At 33.0% G+C, this 19,576-nt stretch overlaps 3 protein-coding genes across 4 annotated transcripts; all 3 read right to left on the bottom strand.

Annotated features, from left to right (window-relative positions):
• Window positions 1-116: 116 nt before the first annotated feature.
• Window positions 117-1,622, bottom strand: LOC126677399 (pentatricopeptide repeat-containing protein At3g13160, mitochondrial-like). The gene has a single exon (XM_050371990.1). The coding sequence runs from the start codon at window positions 1,558-1,560 to the stop codon at window positions 370-372; it is 1,191 nt and encodes a 396-aa protein (XP_050227947.1). The 5' UTR covers window positions 1,561-1,622; the 3' UTR covers window positions 117-369.
• Window positions 1,623-1,790: 168 nt separating this feature from the next.
• Window positions 1,791-6,554, bottom strand: LOC126672416 (probable terpene synthase 13). Its single transcript, XM_050366369.2, has 7 exons — window positions 6,336-6,554; window positions 5,975-6,227; window positions 4,837-5,221; window positions 3,819-4,031; window positions 3,581-3,719; window positions 3,254-3,502; window positions 1,791-2,361 (listed from the first exon to the last, which is right to left on the bottom strand). Exons 1-7 carry the CDS (start codon window positions 6,513-6,515, stop codon window positions 2,071-2,073), a joined length of 1,710 nt encoding a protein of 569 aa, XP_050222326.1. The 5' UTR covers window positions 6,516-6,554; the 3' UTR covers window positions 1,791-2,070.
• A 6,578-nt stretch (window positions 6,555-13,132) lies between these two features.
• On the bottom strand, window positions 13,133-17,833 carry LOC126658415 (uncharacterized). 2 transcript variants are annotated; one of them, XM_050352657.2, is made up of 4 exons: window positions 17,616-17,833; window positions 17,355-17,523; window positions 15,681-17,270; window positions 13,133-15,001 (listed from the first exon to the last, which is right to left on the bottom strand). In XM_050352657.2, exons 1-4 carry the CDS (start codon window positions 17,727-17,729, stop codon window positions 13,473-13,475), a joined length of 3,402 nt encoding a protein of 1,133 aa, XP_050208614.1. In that variant the 5' UTR covers window positions 17,730-17,833; the 3' UTR covers window positions 13,133-13,472. The 2 variants fall into 2 exon arrangements, with proteins under 2 accessions (XP_050208614.1, XP_055961293.1); XM_056105318.1 differs by having other exon boundaries at window positions 13,133-14,986; window positions 17,616-17,831.
• Between the last annotated feature and the right edge of the window lie 1,743 nt (window positions 17,834-19,576).

The raw sequence follows: 19,576 nt of genomic DNA, 5'->3' as shown, positions 1-19,576 counted from the left end.
GAGTCAGTACAGTTCATAAATGTTTTCATTTTTTTTACAACTTAAGAGTTCATTAATCTAATTTTAAAAAGTATTGTCTCTAATTAATTTGAAATTGATTGACTTGCATGCATATATTTAAAAACTGCGATGACTCTTTGCTCATTTATTAATGACAATTAATGGAAAAAGGTGCAAAAAAAGCCATGAAACTTTTAATTAGAGTACAAATATCACTTAAACTAAAAAAACGTTCATATTACACCTTAATGCGTAAAAGACGACCGCCAATTTTCCGCTGATGTACCATCATCAAATTCTTGGACAATCCGAATACAAAAAGTGCAATGCTCGTGAAACTCGCAAGTTAAGTCAGATTCAGCTTGCATGCTAGTCTTGGTTGTGCACTACAGTATTCGGATCATTTTCCATAGTCATTGCAAGTGAGCCTTGAATACGAGCTTTTTTCTTAAGTAGTATAAGCTTCTCTGCCTCTTCAATCTTCGATTGCTTAACCAATCCATCCACAACAAGCTGCAATAGTGTCACTCTAACATTACAATTCCTACTCAAAACTTCCTGCAAAATCTCGTAAGCGAAATCAATATCTCCCTTTTCGCAAAGAAACGGAACTAATGTCTCGAAAAGAACTTTATCCGGGGCACAACCGTCGCTCTTCCTCATCTCATCATACCACAACTTAGCTCCCTCCAAATTACCATCTTCAACAAAACCTTTAATCAAACCATTAAAGCTAAACCTATCAAGTTCAATTCCTTTACGCCTCATTTCCTCAACTAATTCAACCGCTTCTTTCGTTTTCTTCTCCAATGCTAATCCGAGCAATTTAGCATTGTAACTCCTTATATCAGGAACAACATTCATTTCGACAATTCTATCCCATATCCTATCTCCATCGGAAGATTTCCCACTCCCGTAAAACCCGTTTAAAAGCGTATTGAAAGTGATCAAACTCGGGTTAAACCCATTTTTAACGAGCTCTTCAAGCACCATAACACCATTATCAAGAGCCCCCATTTTGCAAAAACCTTTAATAATTATATTATAGGAAATCAAATCCCGAGTTATTCCAAGATTATTCGGATAATCCTTGACAATCTTTTCGAACTCCGAAAACTTCCCGGCATCAATACAAGCAGATAAGAGTGTGTTAAATGAGTAGACAGTACGCGGGCAGTTTAGTTCAGGCATTTTATCGAACAGCTTATGTGCATGATCGAACATGCCCACTTTACCATAAAGAGACATAAGACGGCACGTGAAGGGCTCGCTCGTTATGTCGGTGAAATTCTGTTGGTGTTCGATAATTTCTTCGATCATGGCAAATCTTTTGAATTTGGCGAGGCGGAGAACTGTGTTCAAGTAAATGTCGTAACGGGAAGTTCGGAATTGGTCTGATTCTGACGATTTTTTGAATTTTCGGACTATTTTTTGGAATGTGTCTTGCTTGCTGGTGGGTGGGGTGGTGGTGTTTTTCGTTGCGCCGGAGGTGGCGGTGTTGGTTGAGTGAAGTGGCGGAGTGAAAAAACTGCGGAGGCGGCGACATGCTGTGGACGACATCGTTTTACTCACTCTGAGATTTTTGGCTGAGTTTTATAAAAGTAGAGGATTTCGAAATTTGTAATGTATGCTTAACGAGGCAAACATTATTTCAGTAAATATTATGTCCTTTATTATAATTTTTTAATAAAAAAAATTAAGTTAAGCTAAACCGAAAATTTAATGTTACATTCGAAAATAATATACGAGATGCACACGTCAAACATGTGCAGCATTATTTGTAGATCGCCTTAACATAATTAAAAAAATAAATTAATAAACTCTCTAAATAGTAAAATACATTCGTCAATAGTACGGTGAGACCCTATACTTAACGGGTGTCGCATATCACTCGTAACATATGGTACGTGCAAATTTCAGCATAATATTAGTCGAACCCTTCGACCAACTGAACGCTCCTTGAACGCTATAGACTAAGCAAACCTAGATGAGAGAGCACAACTATTTCATGTGCTACGTGATTTTATTTTATTTTATAAATCAAATATAGCCTAAATGATTATGAAATCGTCAAATGGAGGCCGATCCATACAAGACAGACTTAATATGATGTTCAAGAAGCGGAAGGCGTCGATGGTCGTCATAGCTGTACATCAAAGGAACCATTCTTGCTAGATTCAGACAAGACTTGTTAAAATTTGGTGAAAATTGTTTTTGGAACAAACATTCTTGGTTTAACTGTTTCCATGCGTCCGAAATCATTTTATTAACCTCTTTTCTTGCATTCTCTACAGAACATCCTGCATTTTCTTTCATGTAACATTCCACGTATGACCCGTCATTACCGTCCTGATATTCATCCTGCACAAAACCAGTTACGTATTCGCAGATTAGTGACATATTTTTAAATAGTCAACTAGTGACGGTTTTAATTTCGTTGGTTATTCGCACTTTGAAGATGAATACAATTATAACAATTATCTTCGTCCGGGATAATAAATTGTTTCGTCAATATTCAATGTGCTAATAATTTTACATTTTTCAACTAAATAATCAATGAATATCTAAAACACGACTCATATCTTCTAAAATATTACATATTGAGAAGACACATTTATTGCGTTGAATAATTTGATTTTATAAAACACTACTCAATGACTAATAATCAAATAATTTAACTGCGTTTAGCAATTTGTATCTGAATCATATAATTAAATGAAGGGAAAAGGGAGCAAATATGCTACTAATGTTTAGAGTCAAGCACAAATATGCTCCTAAAATTTGAGAGAGGCAAATAAATTCCTAACATCTTTAAAAGGGGAAAATAAGACCTTCTTTTAAATGGTGTGTTAAAAGTGTGGGCACTATGTGTCAATTTTGCTGACATAATGAACGTGAATCCTACATGGCATTATTAAATTCACAAATTAAATCTTTTCAGTTTTCTTTATAATAAAAAAATCCAAAATTAAAAACCCAAAATCCAAATCAATTAAGAATTGGGGCAAAAATTCGATGTCAATTGAATGCCATGTAGAATTCAAGTTTTCTATATCAGCAATTTTCACACAACGTTAACGAGTTGTTTAGGAGAAAGGTTTATTTAACCCTTGTAAAAAAGTTAGAGGTTTAGTTGTCCTTTATTTAAAGATGTTAGGGGCTTATTTACCCCTTTTTTGACTTTAGGAGCATATTTGCTTCTAGCCCTAAACATTAGGGGTATATTTGCCCTTTTTTCCTTGAATGTATGTACCTTGGCACTACCCAAATCATCCCAAAGCCGAAGAATTGCAGCTGTAGAAGATATTATGGTTGGATTATTGTCAATAAATTCCATAGCTTTTGGAGTCACACCCTGACCCAATAAATAGAATACGTGAACAAGAACCACATGTACACCTGAACTCACTGTCCCATTTTGTAGATACTCTTCACCACTTGGCATTTTATCACAAGAAAACCATCTTGCTTCTACTAAAAACGCCTTGCATAAACTTCTCCACTGTCACAATTATTCATATTATATGTAAGAAAAATAAAGGTAAAATTGAGAACCTACGACAAAATGTTAAATGTTCACCGTTTTTCGTAGCGATTCTATTGGATTCCGGCCATAACTTTTATAGACTTTGTTCGCGATCTCATTCGTGATGTTGTCGAGTGCATTAAAGCATAACCTCATATAGTGTGGTAGTTTTTGTGCAGCATGGACATCCCATCTTTATACATATACACATAAAAGAATCGACTAGTCAATGTACGCCTGTACGTGCGGTAATAATGGGGTACGGAAAAGAAAACTTTATCATTTTACGTACCTATCGACAACATCTGTGAATAATATAAGTTCGTCAAGCGAGCCATGAACATCAAAAATATCATCAATTATGTAGATGAAAGATATAGGTTTTGTTAGGTCAATTCTTTGTTCCGACAAGCTTGGATTCGTAAAAGCTGCCGTAGACCATATGTACCATTTAAGTGGCTGATTTCTTGCAAATTTCAGCTCTTCAAATAGACCTTTCCACCACCTAAAGTAATGTCCAAATAACAATCCAAAATTATACATGAATAATTAAATAAATATTTGATTATGAGACATCGAATTTACATGACTATATTAATAACAATATATATTTTACGGTGATAGAAAAATTAAAAGCAAAATTATTACAATAAATTATAAATATAAAATTTTAGTTTCATTTAGTATAAATATTTTCTTATATATATTGTCTTGAGTAATTCCAACTGAATCAGATATAATATGTTAAGTCAAAAAACTCTTTCAAAAGGCGATGAAATGGCTCCATATTTAATTATTATATAACACTTCAAGTTAAGGAAAATAGCTCTTGCCATTTTATTCTGAAGCCCATCGAACTGATATTTTTTAATAGAAATCAAGACCTTTCCAAGATTGAAGATAAAATTGTTTAAAGGTTATATTAGTTTTTTTTTGTTTTAATACTTTTTGTTATGGTGGCTGTCTTTTTTGTTTTGAAAGTTTTGTTGTACTTTCTATATCGAAAGGTTTGTTTGCTGATTTTTTATGAAGTATTTGGAAGTTTATTGTTAGACAACAAAAAATAGAATTCTTATAATAATAGAGCAGTTATGTAATTTTGATTTTGATTTTATAAGGTGATGTGCGAACAAGACTTTACTTCTTGTTCTATGTTAGATTATTAAAAACGGTTATACTCTTAGTGAATTCTTACACTTATAACTGCTTGATATTAATAAAAGATTATTTTAATTGTCCAAAAAAAAAACATCAGAACATAAGATTTAATTCATGTAGCTAGGTTAGATAAATTTGTTAATACACTGTACCTTAATATTTGTAGCATTTCTTCTTGGTATTTTGACTGAACCATCTTGAATTCAAAAGTTGCAAGTTCTTGCAATTCTTTCATCCACCTATTTTCATTATTTCTCATATGAGCATCTCTACTCAAGTACTTTTGTGCCATAAATTTAGCCAAGCTTTTGTGATGTGGGTGGTCCAGTGTATTCTGTACTATTTTAGCTTGAGAGTGATGGACACGTGTCATCCATGAATTTAGAAGCTGATAACTGTAGTCTCCAAGTTCATCAAGCAAATCTTCTCCTTTAATACTTAGTTGTGAAGCTTCGTATAATTCCATTAAACCTTCAATGTCATATCTTAGTCTTTCATCGAATTTTCCTTCCTTGTCTTTGAGTTTATCAAACACTTCTGGAGTTATCCATCAACAAAAAAGAAGGAAAAGTTTGGCAACACTCGAAAAAATAATGGATCATAAAATGTGCACAAAATTTATCTTACTTCGAGCATATAATATCACGCCACGTCATGGATATATCCAAAACACTCAAAAAATTATTAGATTATACCTTTTTCTTTGAAATAGTGACATATTTAGCAAACGAGATAAATAAACATATTTTACATTAAAAAAAAGATTTTGTAAGTTTTTTAAAACGATGATCATCATTCAATTTATTTCATTAATGGAATTTTCATTTTTATATTGATGAGAGGTTACTTTTACAATTCATACAAATGATTGCCTATGTGGTAAGAAAAATCGTATGGTTATCCAACTTTTCTATTGTCGCATAAGCTTTTATTAATTTCAATTGCAATAACGGCTTTGTAGAAATTCTTAGGTGAACCAGGTTCACCATATAAAATAATAATATTATTTATTTAATACGTGACACGTGGTAACATTATATTAAATAATCATTAATAAATGTGTTTTTCATTAATTGATTATTATAAATCATATTAAATAATTATTAATCCTTTATTAATTGTTGTTGTAAATAAATCATGACTCGAAAATGGATAGTTCATAAATATCTTACATGGTGAATTTGGTTTAAATAAGAATTTTTCCTTAAATTAATATAAAAATGAAAGTTCATTTACTAAAATATGATTAATTAAATGATTTTTAATGATAATAAAGTTTAGAAGACGAACCGGAAGACACATAGTAACCCTCTTGTCTCAAAAGTCGAAATCGAAGGGCAAGATTACGAAGATCATTTGTTTGAATATGATAATCATCAAATATCCTTTGCAAAATTGAACCAATCTCATCTTGAAAATGATGCTCAATTCCAAGGCGTTGGATTGCATCAATCATCACCAAAACTTCATCTTCTCCAACATTCCTTAGCATATGCTTGAAAGCCCTAATTTTTCTCTCAATCTCAATGCTAATATAATCATCCTGCAACAAAATTAATTAGATATAGTTTAATTTACGTAAATATTAAAAAATATTTAATCACATACGGAAGACTTTTTGTAACATAAAAAAGGTAGTAAATATATATACATCATCGGCTACTACAGTCAAATTTTGAGGACTAAAGGTAGACTTAAGAGCTATGTGGCTAAAGTTGACAGTTTTTGAAAATTGTTTTTGAGGATAATTAGGTGTAAGAAAGGAACAAGAGATTATTTTGTTGGAAGATAGAAATGAATAATTAAGGATTAATTTAGAAGACAAGGCCATAATTTGAGAGAAATCAGGAAATATTTTATTGAGATACGAGAATTAATCCATAGACTGATGATGGCCATAATTTATAGGATTCTTCTAATATGCAACTACGTATTATATGTGGTGGACGGAATTTACTGGTACTTTCAGTTTTTTTGTGTTTTATGTCAATCGTGTCAACTCAGGGTCAATACGAACACGACCTATTTACTAATCATGTGGTCCTAATCCTTATATGAACCAATCAATTGCCATAAATTAGTCAGGCGCTATTTCTAGATAGTTATTCCTTCAATTTACGGATTATTTTTGTTCATCAGTATGAACACAAGAAATGAAAAAGAAAGGATTATAATTCAATCATGTTAGGTTTTGGAAAGTTGGCCATAGACTAAGAAGCACGAAAACTTTAATGAAGTTGTGTTTCCCATTTCAGAAACGTTCCGGAAACCGGAAACTCTTGAACACCCGTACGAAACGTTTCGGGCCGTTTTCGTAAATAATAAAAATTAAAAATTTGTAAACAAATTTAAAATTATTATCCACAAATAAACAAATCTAATTAATTACCCACAAATTTTACATTCGCATTGCCTACAATACATCAAATATACTTATTTGTGTTGAATTATATTATATTATTTTATATATTTATAAATTTAGTATTTAGTATATTAAAATGAATTATTTTGTTAATTATCATAAATATTTAAATAATATTTTTATAAATATATCCCTACATTTTTGTTATTTACACGTTTCTCCCACGTTTCGTGTCCTTCATTTTGAAAAACTTTCATTTCCCCGTGTCCGTTTCGTATCGGTTCCGTTTCCCATTTCTGTTCCCGTGCTACCTAGGCCATAGATTATCCTTAAACTTTTTTCATGGCATCTTATAAATACACGCGTATGTAGACAGCGATAGAACTATTCTTAAATTAGGATAGGCTTCGGTTCTGATATGAAATCAGATTAAAAAAAGATAATAATAGGATTTGTAGTGAATTTAAAATTAAAAGGAGATTAAACTTATCAGAATATCAAAAGCAAACTAAAAATTATATAAATACAAACTTAAAGAACGATCATGAATCTGCCGCTGCATATCAATATCTCATCGGTTTAGCACTTTGGATGTGATAATTATAATGAAATTCAACGAACGAAGGATCATTTTATCCCCTAAACTTGGCACAAAGTATCAAAAACGTCTAAATTGAGAAAAGTGGATCACTTTTATTCTGAAACTAGCAAAATTAGTACAAAACCCTCTTTCCCACTCTCATCTCAGAGAGTGAAACACATTCTCCGGTTTTGGTGGTGGTTTTTTTTCCTAGGTGGTTTTTGATGGTAAAAGGTTTAAAATGATCTTAATTTTTTGAACATTGTATAAATTAGTTCATAATAATAAAAAAAAAACAATTTAATTTTAAAATCTTACATATCAAAATTATATTAACTAAAATATAAAGGATCTTTTTGTACTTTTTGCAAAAAAATCAATTTTTTTTTAATTCTGATGAGCAGCTGTCAGAAACGAAGAGCTTTCTCTCTGTTGAAGATGAACCCAGATGGGTTCGTCTCCTCTCGACTCGCTCAAACCCAGATCTCAGAACCCAGTTCGTCTCTCTGCTGAGAGATGAACTGGGTTCATCTGAGAGATGGACTGAGTTCATCTCTGCTGACAAGCTCAGTTCGTCTCTCAGCAGAGACGAACAGTTCTTCTCCGTTGGAGACGAACTCAGATGGGTTCGTCTCTCAACGGAGACAAATTGACGGGTGGTGTTTGGGCGGTTGTTGATGGGTTTGAGCGGTGGTTGATGGATTTTGAGTGGTGGTTGATGGAAGTGGAGAAAAAGAAATAGTGGCGGTGGTGGTGTAAAAAAATTCAATGCACTTATTGTTTTCAAAATTTAAATTAAATATTTAATTAAAATAGAATAATTAGGGTTAAATGTTTAATTAGATTAAGTTAATTAGAGTTAATTAAAGTTGATTTGAGTTATTTATTTTAAATTTAGAATATCACACTCCAATTAAGATGCCACATCAGCATAGAGATATTTTTGAATCGGTTTTGTCAAATTTAGGATAAAAGTGATCCGATTTTACTATTTGGGACATTTTTGACACTTTGTGCCAAATTCGGGACTAAAATGATCCTTCGTTCGAAATTCAACATATGTATCCATGCCAGCTAAACTAACGCTATCGTGCGCTTTAAACAAAACAACCATTCCTCTCAAAAAAATAAACAAAACAACCATTATTGCTGGTCTGACTCTGAGTCCAATTATTTGCATCATTTAGTCCAATTATTTTTAACTGTGTCATTTTGGTACAATTATTTTCTAGTGCAATCACGAAAGAGATATTTAAAATATGCAAGCAATCGACTAAAATAAATGATAAGTCATAGTATGTGATATGGCTTATATATAATAAAATTTTAAATTATTTGTAAAAATGGCTATCATTATTCATAAAAAAAATGGCTATCATTAATACAATAAATATCAAATTTGGTTAAATGACACAGTTTTGAAAATATTTGTTAGAAGTGACCTTATACGTAAAGTTTGGACTTTTTTTAAAATATAAAACCTAATATATAAATAAAATGGTTGTCATTTTATAGAATATTAAATATGATTATAATATAAATTATATTTATATTTTTAAATATCATCACATATGAAGTGGGTCGTTTTATGTACTAGGGTCGTTTTACGTTTTACGTGTTTCACATGCATAAATATATAAAATTATTTTACCAGTAAATTTTGAATGAGGTTCGTGTATTGATCCAAATATCAATTCAAGCCCAAAATCTATAGGATTCTGGAAATGGAATTTATTAAAATCAAACATGTCATGACGTGCAGATTTCAGCTTTTGTGGTTCATCATTTGAGGAAATATGAACCTCGCACGACACCTCAAAGCTTGCCTAACCAAAAATTTCTTAGCCATGCAATTTCAGACTAATTAGTTAGATACTTAAATTAGGTATTTACACACTGCTTTATCACTGCCAGCTCAAATCAATTATATTGGCTTCATAAATGTTCAGATATAAACCGAACTAAAATTGGCAGTCCGATTAAATGTTCAGAGTATAATTTAAAAAAAATATTAAATGTAATTTTAAATGATAATAGTTTTTTACACATGTATCATTTGATATCCGAAATCACTATTCCGATTAATTTAGACCGAGCCGAGTAGAATTGCTTAGGATGATATGAAAGCTTTTGTCAAAGAAAGGTTTTTTCTTCTTTTATTTGATTGTTGGTATAAAAGGAATTGCGAAAGATTTGTTATAATAAGGAAAGGAAAGATTTGATAAATGCAAGTTTGATATAATAATAAGGCTAACCAAAAAAATGCCAAATCTTTTGTGAAAGTTTTCCAAAAGTTTAAACATTTTAATTTCATCCAATTTGTCCTGAAATGCATGATTTCGTTTCAATAATATCCAACTATGTAATTTTGCCCATGTGAGCAAAATTGTATAGTTGGACATAATTGAAATAAAATCATACGTTTCATAACAAATTAGATAAAATTAAAAGGTTTGAATTGGGGACCGAGGTCGGTGACGGCAGCGGCATTTTTCCGTTAAAAATAACATATATAAATATATTCGGTGGTTGATTTCTTTTTAAGAAAATGCGATAATTTAAGTTTTAAATTGTAGAGATTTTAAAGAATCAAACAAATTTCAGTCATATAGTTATAATATTTTTTTCCGACAAATTTAAGTACGTAATTTTAGGTAGACAACTTGTTATCTGTCAAATTAGTAAAACCATCGTGCTTTCTTACAATTATAATTGCTATCGGATTAGATAATAACAAGCGAATATTATAAAACACATGATAATGAAGATTTTATCATTTAAAAAAGGCTTAATCACCAAAAAAAACCCCACCTTTTAGCCCCTTTTCAAATGCACCCTGACGTTGCAATTTTGTCAGTTGCACCCTAATTCGCACCTTTGGTTTTCAATTCCACCCTCAAGTACTAAATTGATCTCTTTTACATTTGAAAAAAATTAAAATAAGTCATCTATTTTAACTTTTTATGTGGAAAAGAGTTCAAACGAGTACTTTATAAGGGTTTTTATGAATTTTTCCCGAGTGAAAAAAGTCCAATTTGATTTTGAGGGTGGAATTGAAATCCAAAGGTGCGAATTAGGGTGCAACTGACAAAATTGCAACGTCAGGGTAACTGAAAAGGGGCTAAAAGGTGAGGGTTTTTTTGGTGATTAAGCCTTTAAAAAAATCATATATATTTATTAAGTATAACTAAAATTTAAGTAGTTCTATTTTAAAATAATAATTACATATTATATTATATTTAATAAATAATCTAAATTTTTTAAGATTTATTTTTTATACAAGAAATAATTGTTGTTTTTCTAATATAATTTTATAGTCGATTTAATTTTTCATGAAGGTCGAAAGAAGGCTGATTCATTAATTCAAGTAGACTATGATATTTTAATATTTTCAAAATATTAAATTAATAATATTTACTGTATTTAAATAATCATAGTAAGAGAAATAAAAATTTAATTAGAAACAGAGCAATTTAACAATTATGTTTCATTTTTATGTAAAATAAATTTGTTGTGGAATGAAGAAAATATTTATTCTCGTGTAAGGGTGAGTATTTTATAAGTTCATGCATGTTAAACTAGATCAGCACCCAAATCATTAAGGCCTAATATCTCTTTTGATCCTTAAATTTGTCCCAATTTATTCACCAGACTCCTTATCTTTCAATTTAGGCCAAATAACCAAAAAAGGCCAAATCTTTCATGAAAGTTTCATAAAAGTCTAAACCTTTTAATTTTATCTGAGTCGTCATAAAACAAATAATTTCGTTTCAATTTTGTCCAACTATACTATTTTACTTATGTGGCGCTGATGTGTGGCATTGCCACATCAGTGGCATGCAGGTGCCACATGATCAAAATTATATAATTGGACAAAATTGAAACGAAATCATGCGTTTCAGGACAAATTGGATAAAATTGAAATGTTTGGACTTTTGTGAAATTTTTATAAAAGGTTTGGCCTTTTTTGGTCATTTGACCTTCAATTTAACCTATCTAATACCTCGACTTGTAAATTTTACCTATTTAACATATGAAATTGTCATTTTTATAATTCTTTAACCCCTTCTTGTCCAACTGTGACAAGCGTTTGGTTACAAATAAAAAAATGGTGTGTGAGTATGTCTTGACTATTATCTTTTATAATATTATATATTTATAACTAAATTAAAACTAATAAAAAAATTAAATTAAATTATCTAAAATTATAAATAACATACTAAAACTTATAATATAATATAAATATGCATAAATATAAATCGGGTCTCCATGGGGACGGGGATGGGGATCCCCATGGGGTGGGGATTATACTCCCCGTCCCCTCCCCATTCCCGTGGTTGGGGAATGATTTTCCCCCATCCCCGTATCCATGGGGGTAATTGGTGGAGATTCCCCGCCCCATTAGGGGCGGGTCTCCACGGGGAACGGGGAATCCCCTCCCCATTGCCATCCCTAACCATGCACATTAAATAAAGGCCTAATATTGCAAAAAAAACCCCGATCTTTTAGCCCCTTTTCAATCCTACACTGACATTGAAAACTGGTCAATTTTACTCTATTTTGTATTTTTATGTTTCAATTGTACCCTGAAATATTAAATTGACGTTTTTTTCGTTTAAAAAAAAAAACTAAAAAACGTTCTCCATATCTAGCATATATTAATTGCATATGTCGAAAATTTATTTAGATTTAGTTAAATTAATTAAAATTTTAAATTATTTTAATTTGATTATAGTTTTTAGTTAGTTTTTAAAAAGGCCTAATGCCTCAAAAAAAACCCGACCTTTTAGCCCCTTTTCAATCCTACCCTGACGTTGAAAACTTGTCAATTTTATCCTATTTCGCATTTTTGTGTTTCAATTGTACCCTGAAATATTAAATTGACCTTTTTTTTCATTTGAAAAAAAAACCGTTCTCCATGTCTATCATATATTAATTGTATATGTTGAAAATTTATTTAGATTTAGGTAAATTAATTAAAAAATTAAATTAGTTTAATTTTATTATGATTTTTAGTTAGTTTTTAAAAATAATAGACGTATTTTTACTTTTTTAAATGGAAATAAATGCAATTTTATCTTTGAACTTAGTTAATTAAATGATTTCATCTCTTATCTCTTAAATAGAAAAAAATTTGAAAAATTAGGATACAATTGAAACGAGAAAATGCAAAATATGATAAAATTGACCAGTTTTCAACGTCAGGGTAGAATTGAAAAGGGGTTAAAAGGTTAGGGTTTTTTTTGAGGTACTAAGCCTTTTAAAAATAGAAGACTTATTCATGCTCGAATGAAAATAAATTTAATTTTATCTTTAAACTTAGTTAATTAAATGATTCCATCATTTAAATAAAAAAATTGTGAAAAAATAAAAAATTAGAATACAATTGAAACGAGAAAATGCGAAATAGGGTAAAATTGACCAATTTTCAACGTCATGGTAGAATTGAAAAATGGCTAAAAGGTCGGGGTTTTTTGAGGTATTAGGCTTTTAATAAACAACAATAAAAAAGAATGATTAAAATAATGATACAGTTTGAATACTGATACAGTTATACACTATTGCTATATTACAGATTCATATGTAATCAGATAAATCTTACAGTTTTTTTTTTTTTATTTTTTTATCAAAGGTGGGAATCGACTCTTTCAAGTCTCATTTGTTAGTTGTTAGTTACCGAGGCGTGGTTCGAACCCACAACCTCTTGATGCACTTAGAGGTGCCTTAGCCATTCAAGCTAGGCCCACGTTGGCAAATCTTACAGTGCAATTACCTGAAAACACAGCTCCTAAAGCTAGAAACAGTGAGAAACCATTTACCTTACCGGCATTGTCATCCTTTATTTTTCAACTTGAAGCCAAAGAATTTAGTTTCTTTTCGAACATTTTGGCCCGCCTAAATGCTTCCAGAGCCTCGGCTTGCTTCCCTGCACGTTTTAAATTTACCGCCTTTACCTTCTCAGCCTTGATCTGCTCTTCTAACTGAATTCTCTCTTGGACAATGTTTTCTCTTTTCCCAAGTTCGACCTTTACAGGCTCGATCCTGTCAGGTCCTTTCGACGCAACATTAGCATCTTCAATACCGATAGCTCTCAAGGCATGTAGAAGTTGAGGATCGAGAAGATCTTCAACAATGACACCGTCCGTTGATTCTGCTATACCCGCAGAAGACTTGGCAGAATTCTGAGAAGGCATCTCGTCTAACTGTAATTCAAGAGCCTTCGCTAATTCAAACTCGGCTTCTGCTTCTTCTGTCCGGCCTTCCCTTCTCAGTTTCATAGCTTGACGTTTGTGACCAAGGGACTTCTGTTGTAGCTTAAAACGATCACGCCCGGACAACGGTTTTGTAGCCGTATTTGATGGGCTGGTCTCTTTTTGTTGAACAGAAGAAGCATTGGATGCCGATGCTGTTGACACATTGCTTGCATTAGGTTCACCATCCGTGGTTTCTATCTCCAAACTCTTCTCCAGCAGCTTAGCCTGCCGAAGTTCTTCTCGAGCTTCTGACAATTTTCCTTCTCTCTTTAAAGCAACCGCCTTCCTCTTGCGAGCCAAAACTTCTTGGCGAACGGAATTTTGGTTGATTTGAGAAGTCGATCTCTGAGTGGAATTTGATTCATAAGTAGGCGATTTCTCAGTTGTAATGACTTTATTTTTTGTGCTTCCGAGACTTTCAGCAGAACTTGAGGTGGTCTCAACCTGACCATAGGCTTCCGGCAAAGAATGCACGTCTGAAGCAAAATTAAGTACACCTTCTGGTTTTGAAGCTAATACTTGATTCCTGCGCTCACCTGTAAGCGACTCCATTATGTTTTCGGACTGACTAGGAGAAGAAATGAAACCAATGCTTTCTTTCGTTCCGAAATTTTCGAGAGACCCTGTTGCATGTTGGACTTCTCCTTTACCGCTTGGTAAAGTAGCTGAAATGCTGGAGGATGACGGAATTGGAGATGGATCAGTAGAATGAACAAAACTAAGAGATTCAAATTTGGGAACCCTTTCTTGTGCAGTTCCCGGTTCAAATTCTTCATCGGTCCATCCCAAATTCTTTAGCATTGAGAACAACGCAGGGTCAGACATATCTTTCTCCGTCACATCATCAGCATCTCCCTCCTCAGCTGCACTTCCCAGAGGACCACTAGCTATATCATCCTTCCACCTGTTGGAGCTGACGTGGAAACTTTTCTTGGGTGCTTCCAACTCCTCCATCTCGGTTTCCAATGCTTTTGTGGATCTAAGCAATTCCTCTGCCTCATCAGACTTTCCTTCACGTCTAAGAACAAGAGCCTTTCTTTTCAGGGATAAGAGTTCTCTCTGTATTTCAGTTTTACTTCGTCTTGATACCCTTGAAGGGATATTAACTGTTGCATGAGTAACTGAGACCACGTTAGTTTCAACAGAAAGTTACATAACTTCCTTCCAGTAGGGATTCAATTAAGGATGATGTAGTAATTTCAAGGGGTGGGTGCCCCCATAGGTATAACAATTAACAACATTCGAGAAATCTTTGAAGATTTCAAAATAATCAAGGAAACAAAAAAAAAATTGATAGTATAGGAAAAAGTTTGATTTCTAGGTAGACATAACTGGCCCATCCAATACTAAAACAATCCAATCACGGTATCTAACAAATAAGTTACAGTCGGTATTAAACTATATATTCTTAAGTCTTAACGATCTAATTTACTATAATTCATTCAACATCTTATATCTAATTGAGAATACTATTCCTCGCTCAATAAAGTACTAGTAACACATTACTCTCAATGAAAATAGTCTCATAGCCAGTAATGACCAGAAGACCCGTCGCATAACATCATCTACTGATTTGTTATAATTACTTTCAGTATACGAAATTTTAATTAAAGACGGTGGGCTAAAAATTATGGGCTCATCTAGCAATTAGATCTATCCAACTCTCTCTGATTGCTTATTTCATGAGGGCCGTCAGGTAGTTAAGTGCATATTACTAGATGATGTTCTATCATGTCAAGGATTGAATACAATGAATGGTACAGGACAGAAACAATATTATAAAAAAAATGACTAAAGTACCTCGCTCATCATTATCGTTGGATGGTTTCATTTGAGAGCTGACAGATTCATCTTCGTTCCAACCCAAGTTCCTTAGAAGAGAAAGGTATGCTGGATCATGCATATCTTGATCTGTTACATCCTCTTCTCCGTCAGCAATTGGCAAATTTCCATGCACATTGGGATTTTCAAGTACTAAACTTGGATCCTTACTGCTAACAGTCACCTCAGTAGCCTTAGCCTTTGAAGCATTATCCATCTCTTCAAGCTGCTGTTCGAGAACTTTACCTTTCTTCAACTCTTCCTCAGCCTCATCCAATCTTCCTTCTCTTCTCAAAGTGAGAGCCTTCTTTTTCAAAGCCAGAAGCTCCTTCTGAATCATTAATCGACTCTTTGGTGCTAGTTTCAATCCAACATCTTCATTTTCAGAAAAACTTTGAGAAATCGGACCTTTCTGAATAATTGGAGTATTTTGGGTGGTTAACTTGTTATCTTGACACTCCAAAATTTCCAGGTCCTTTTCAAGCAACTTGGCCTTCTTTAGCTTTGCCATTGCCTCTGCAACATTACCTGCTCGTTTTTGGTTAACTGCCTCTCTTTTTAATGAAAGAATTTCACTTTGTAGGGTATTCCTATCAATGGCGACAGATTGGGTCTCATTGACTTGCTGATTGTCATAATCATCAGTCCAACCTAAAGATTTTAATGTAGATGCCATTTCAGGGTCCATCAAATCCTCATCTGTTACTTCCAAGTTCTCACCAAAATCATCAGTCGTCCTCATGGGGTAATCAAAGTCAAAACCATGTTCCTGATCATACTCATCTTGTTTATTGTCCTGCATACTATTGATTAGTGAAGAAATTTCGTCATCAGAATCTTCAGCTCCGCCCAAAAGTTCCTCTTCTTCAAGCTGCTTTTCTAAGACTTTAGCTTTCTTCAATTCCTCCTTGGCTTCTGCAAGCTTTCCCTCACGCTTTAATGCAAGAGCCTTCCTTTTAAGTGCAAGAACCTCGGTCTTGTCAATGCCACTTCCTGCCACATCCTTATTACCTCCCGAGGAGGTGTCTTTGATAAGAGAAAACAATTCACCCTCCAAACTCATTTTCGCTGGTGGTTTATCTTCGTCGTGATGATCCATATCCGTCCAACCCAATTCTCTAAGTTCATCAGTAAGATCATCCTTTTCTTTACTTACTTGAGAAACACCTTTACTTTTCCTGCCAGATTCGTTTAAACCATCTTTACTATTCTGAGTTTCAGCCGACAAAACCTTTCTGCGGTTTTTCCTTATAGAAATCTCCAAAGCATCAGCTTGCCTCTCAAGCTCTTTCCCTCTCTTAAACGCTTGCAATGCTTCATTCGACTTCCCCTCTCCTTTCAAAACCTTATATCTCTTCTTCTCATCTAAAGCCTGCTGCCGTAATTCCTCAGGACTAATCGATGATCCCAATTCACTCTCATCAATTCCGTCATCTCCTTCAAGAGCAGCAGAGCTCGAACCACTACTACCATCGGTCGCCCTACGAGCACTAGAACTCACATTCACACCATTACCTAATAACTGATTCAAAACCTCGTTCTCATTCTTCGATATCAATCTCGAACTACCTGATAATACATTAAAATTAAAAAAAAAAAACTAACCTAACTAACTAAAATCTAAATAAAAAAAATTAACAATAATAGCAGTACCTCTTCCAGCTCTATTTTTCCCTCCGTACCGCAACTCGAACCGAGCGGCTTCTTCTAACTGTTTACAAGGATCACAAATCCTCACCGGTGAATCACCTTGTCCACGTAACACCATTCTCTGCTGTGTACAGCTGCTGCAGAATATTCCTCCGCATCGTCTACAATGGTGCTGATTAATCCAAATTTAATTAAACTAGCTGACAATTTTTAGTGATCATAAAAACAAATTTAAACGATGAAAAAAGACGGGAAAAAAAAAACCTTGCGATTGATGAAGGTGAATTGGGAGGAACAGCCTTGGCAATGTGAGGCGTCAACCACCCAATTGTTTCCTCTCAGGGATGGTTTTACTGGTAATCCGATCTTTTCTAGCATTGTTTTTTGATTTACTGATGAAAAAATTGAAATTGAATTCGATGAATAGACGAGGAAATTATGTGTTTGTTCTGTTTGAAAGTTCGACGGTGTCAACGACGACGACGGAAATGAAACGGTGCCGTTTAAATGAAAGTTGTAAGGGCTTGTTTGTTGAGTCCGGCTCTTTTAGTAAGTGGGTTTAGAGTAGGATTTTTTAGATAAATACCAAAAAAAGATAAAATATTCTCAAGAATACTACCACAAAGTTTTTTTTTTGAGAAATACAATCTGTACTTTTTTTTTGCAAAAATGACTTTTACTAATCTCATAAATATCTTTTTTAATCTCAGGAATACGATTTTGGTTACCCAGCGGTATACTATCACTGTTGGTTAACCAACAAACAAAACTATTACAAATTCAAACCTCTATTTTTATTAAACTAGTTGAAAATTGTATTATAAACCCCTCCGCCTTTATCACCGCAAGAGCAATCAGCAAATAAAACCTAAATCGTCTTTTTTTTAAATCTAAAATTATTGATTAACCATTAGTTAATCATTTGTTAAGCAACAATGTATTAAAAACAAAGGTCGTTGGTGTATCTTTAGTACACCATTGGTTAAATAGCAACAAAAAAAAAATCAACAACAGTTAACTAACGATTTTATTAATAATATATTCAAAATAATATTTATTATAAGTTATCCAACGGTTTACCTAATGTTAACCATTGATTACCCGACACCCAAATATATCACTTAATTCTCACAAGCATTTTTTCAAACACCTACAGTGCAACATGCTGTTTAACACAAAAAATCGAACCAGAAACATAAAATTCAGCAACAGTGTTTACTAACGATTTCATTAATGATATATCGCAAATAAAAATTACAGGTTACCTAACGATTTATCCAATATTAACCACTGGTTACCCAACACCCAAAAAATATTACAATTCTCATAAGCATTTCTTCAAACACCTAGAATGCAAATCTGTGCAACACCAAAAAATCGAACCCAGCAACCAAAAAACATATAATTCGATAGTTAAGCAAATCACCATCTAAACTTATACATATCAACAAGTTTAGAAAAAAAAATAAAAAGAGATTAAAACCAAAAATTTGAAAATCAACTTTTATCCTTTGATTAGCAATTTATTTTTTTCTATGGCAGCGGAGGTTCATGGATCATCATCGTCGACAGTGGAGGCTATGCGTCTTCTTAACTAACAGCGGCGATCGGTGATTTTTTCGGCAACGGCAATGACCTTAATCCAATAGCAGTGACAATCAGTCCGGTTAGAAGATGAAGAATCGAACATGAAATAATCAGCGTCATGAGCCCCATGAACGGCGGCGGCTTCAAGTCCACCGGCGAACGACGTCAACAGTTGCTTCCTCTGCTTCCCCTCTTATTTACTCTTTGCTGTTATGGCTTTAAGTTTGATTTGAAGAAATTAGGTTATGAAAGGATTAGAGGAGTATTTGATATTTGTGTAAAATCAAAAGTATAGAAATCAAAAAAGAAAAGAACAAATTGTATTTTTCAAAAACAAAAGATATGGACGTAATTATCTAATTAAGTTTATAAGTTGTAGTATTTTGTCTAATTAACTCTTTAGAGTAAGATATGGTTGGTAACCCGAAGCCCAATACAAAAATCAATTAGGAAAAGAGGAAATTAGATCATACACTGTTGAACCCCAAAATAATCTCAGTTTTACTGTTAAGCATCTCCGGCTTGAGAAATACGGTCGAAGTTCAGCGTGTTTGAAGTTTACACTTTTTCCTTTTTGATTTTACGGTGAATTTAACAATGGCTATGGATTTTTCTTCTTTCTTCTGATCTTCATCTTC

This window comes from Mercurialis annua, linkage group LG1-X (genome assembly GCF_937616625.2).
Source record: "Mercurialis annua linkage group LG1-X, ddMerAnnu1.2, whole genome shotgun sequence".
Taxonomy (NCBI): Eukaryota; Viridiplantae; Streptophyta; class Magnoliopsida; order Malpighiales; family Euphorbiaceae; genus Mercurialis; species Mercurialis annua.
This window is presented reverse-complemented; position numbering and strand designations above follow the sequence as displayed.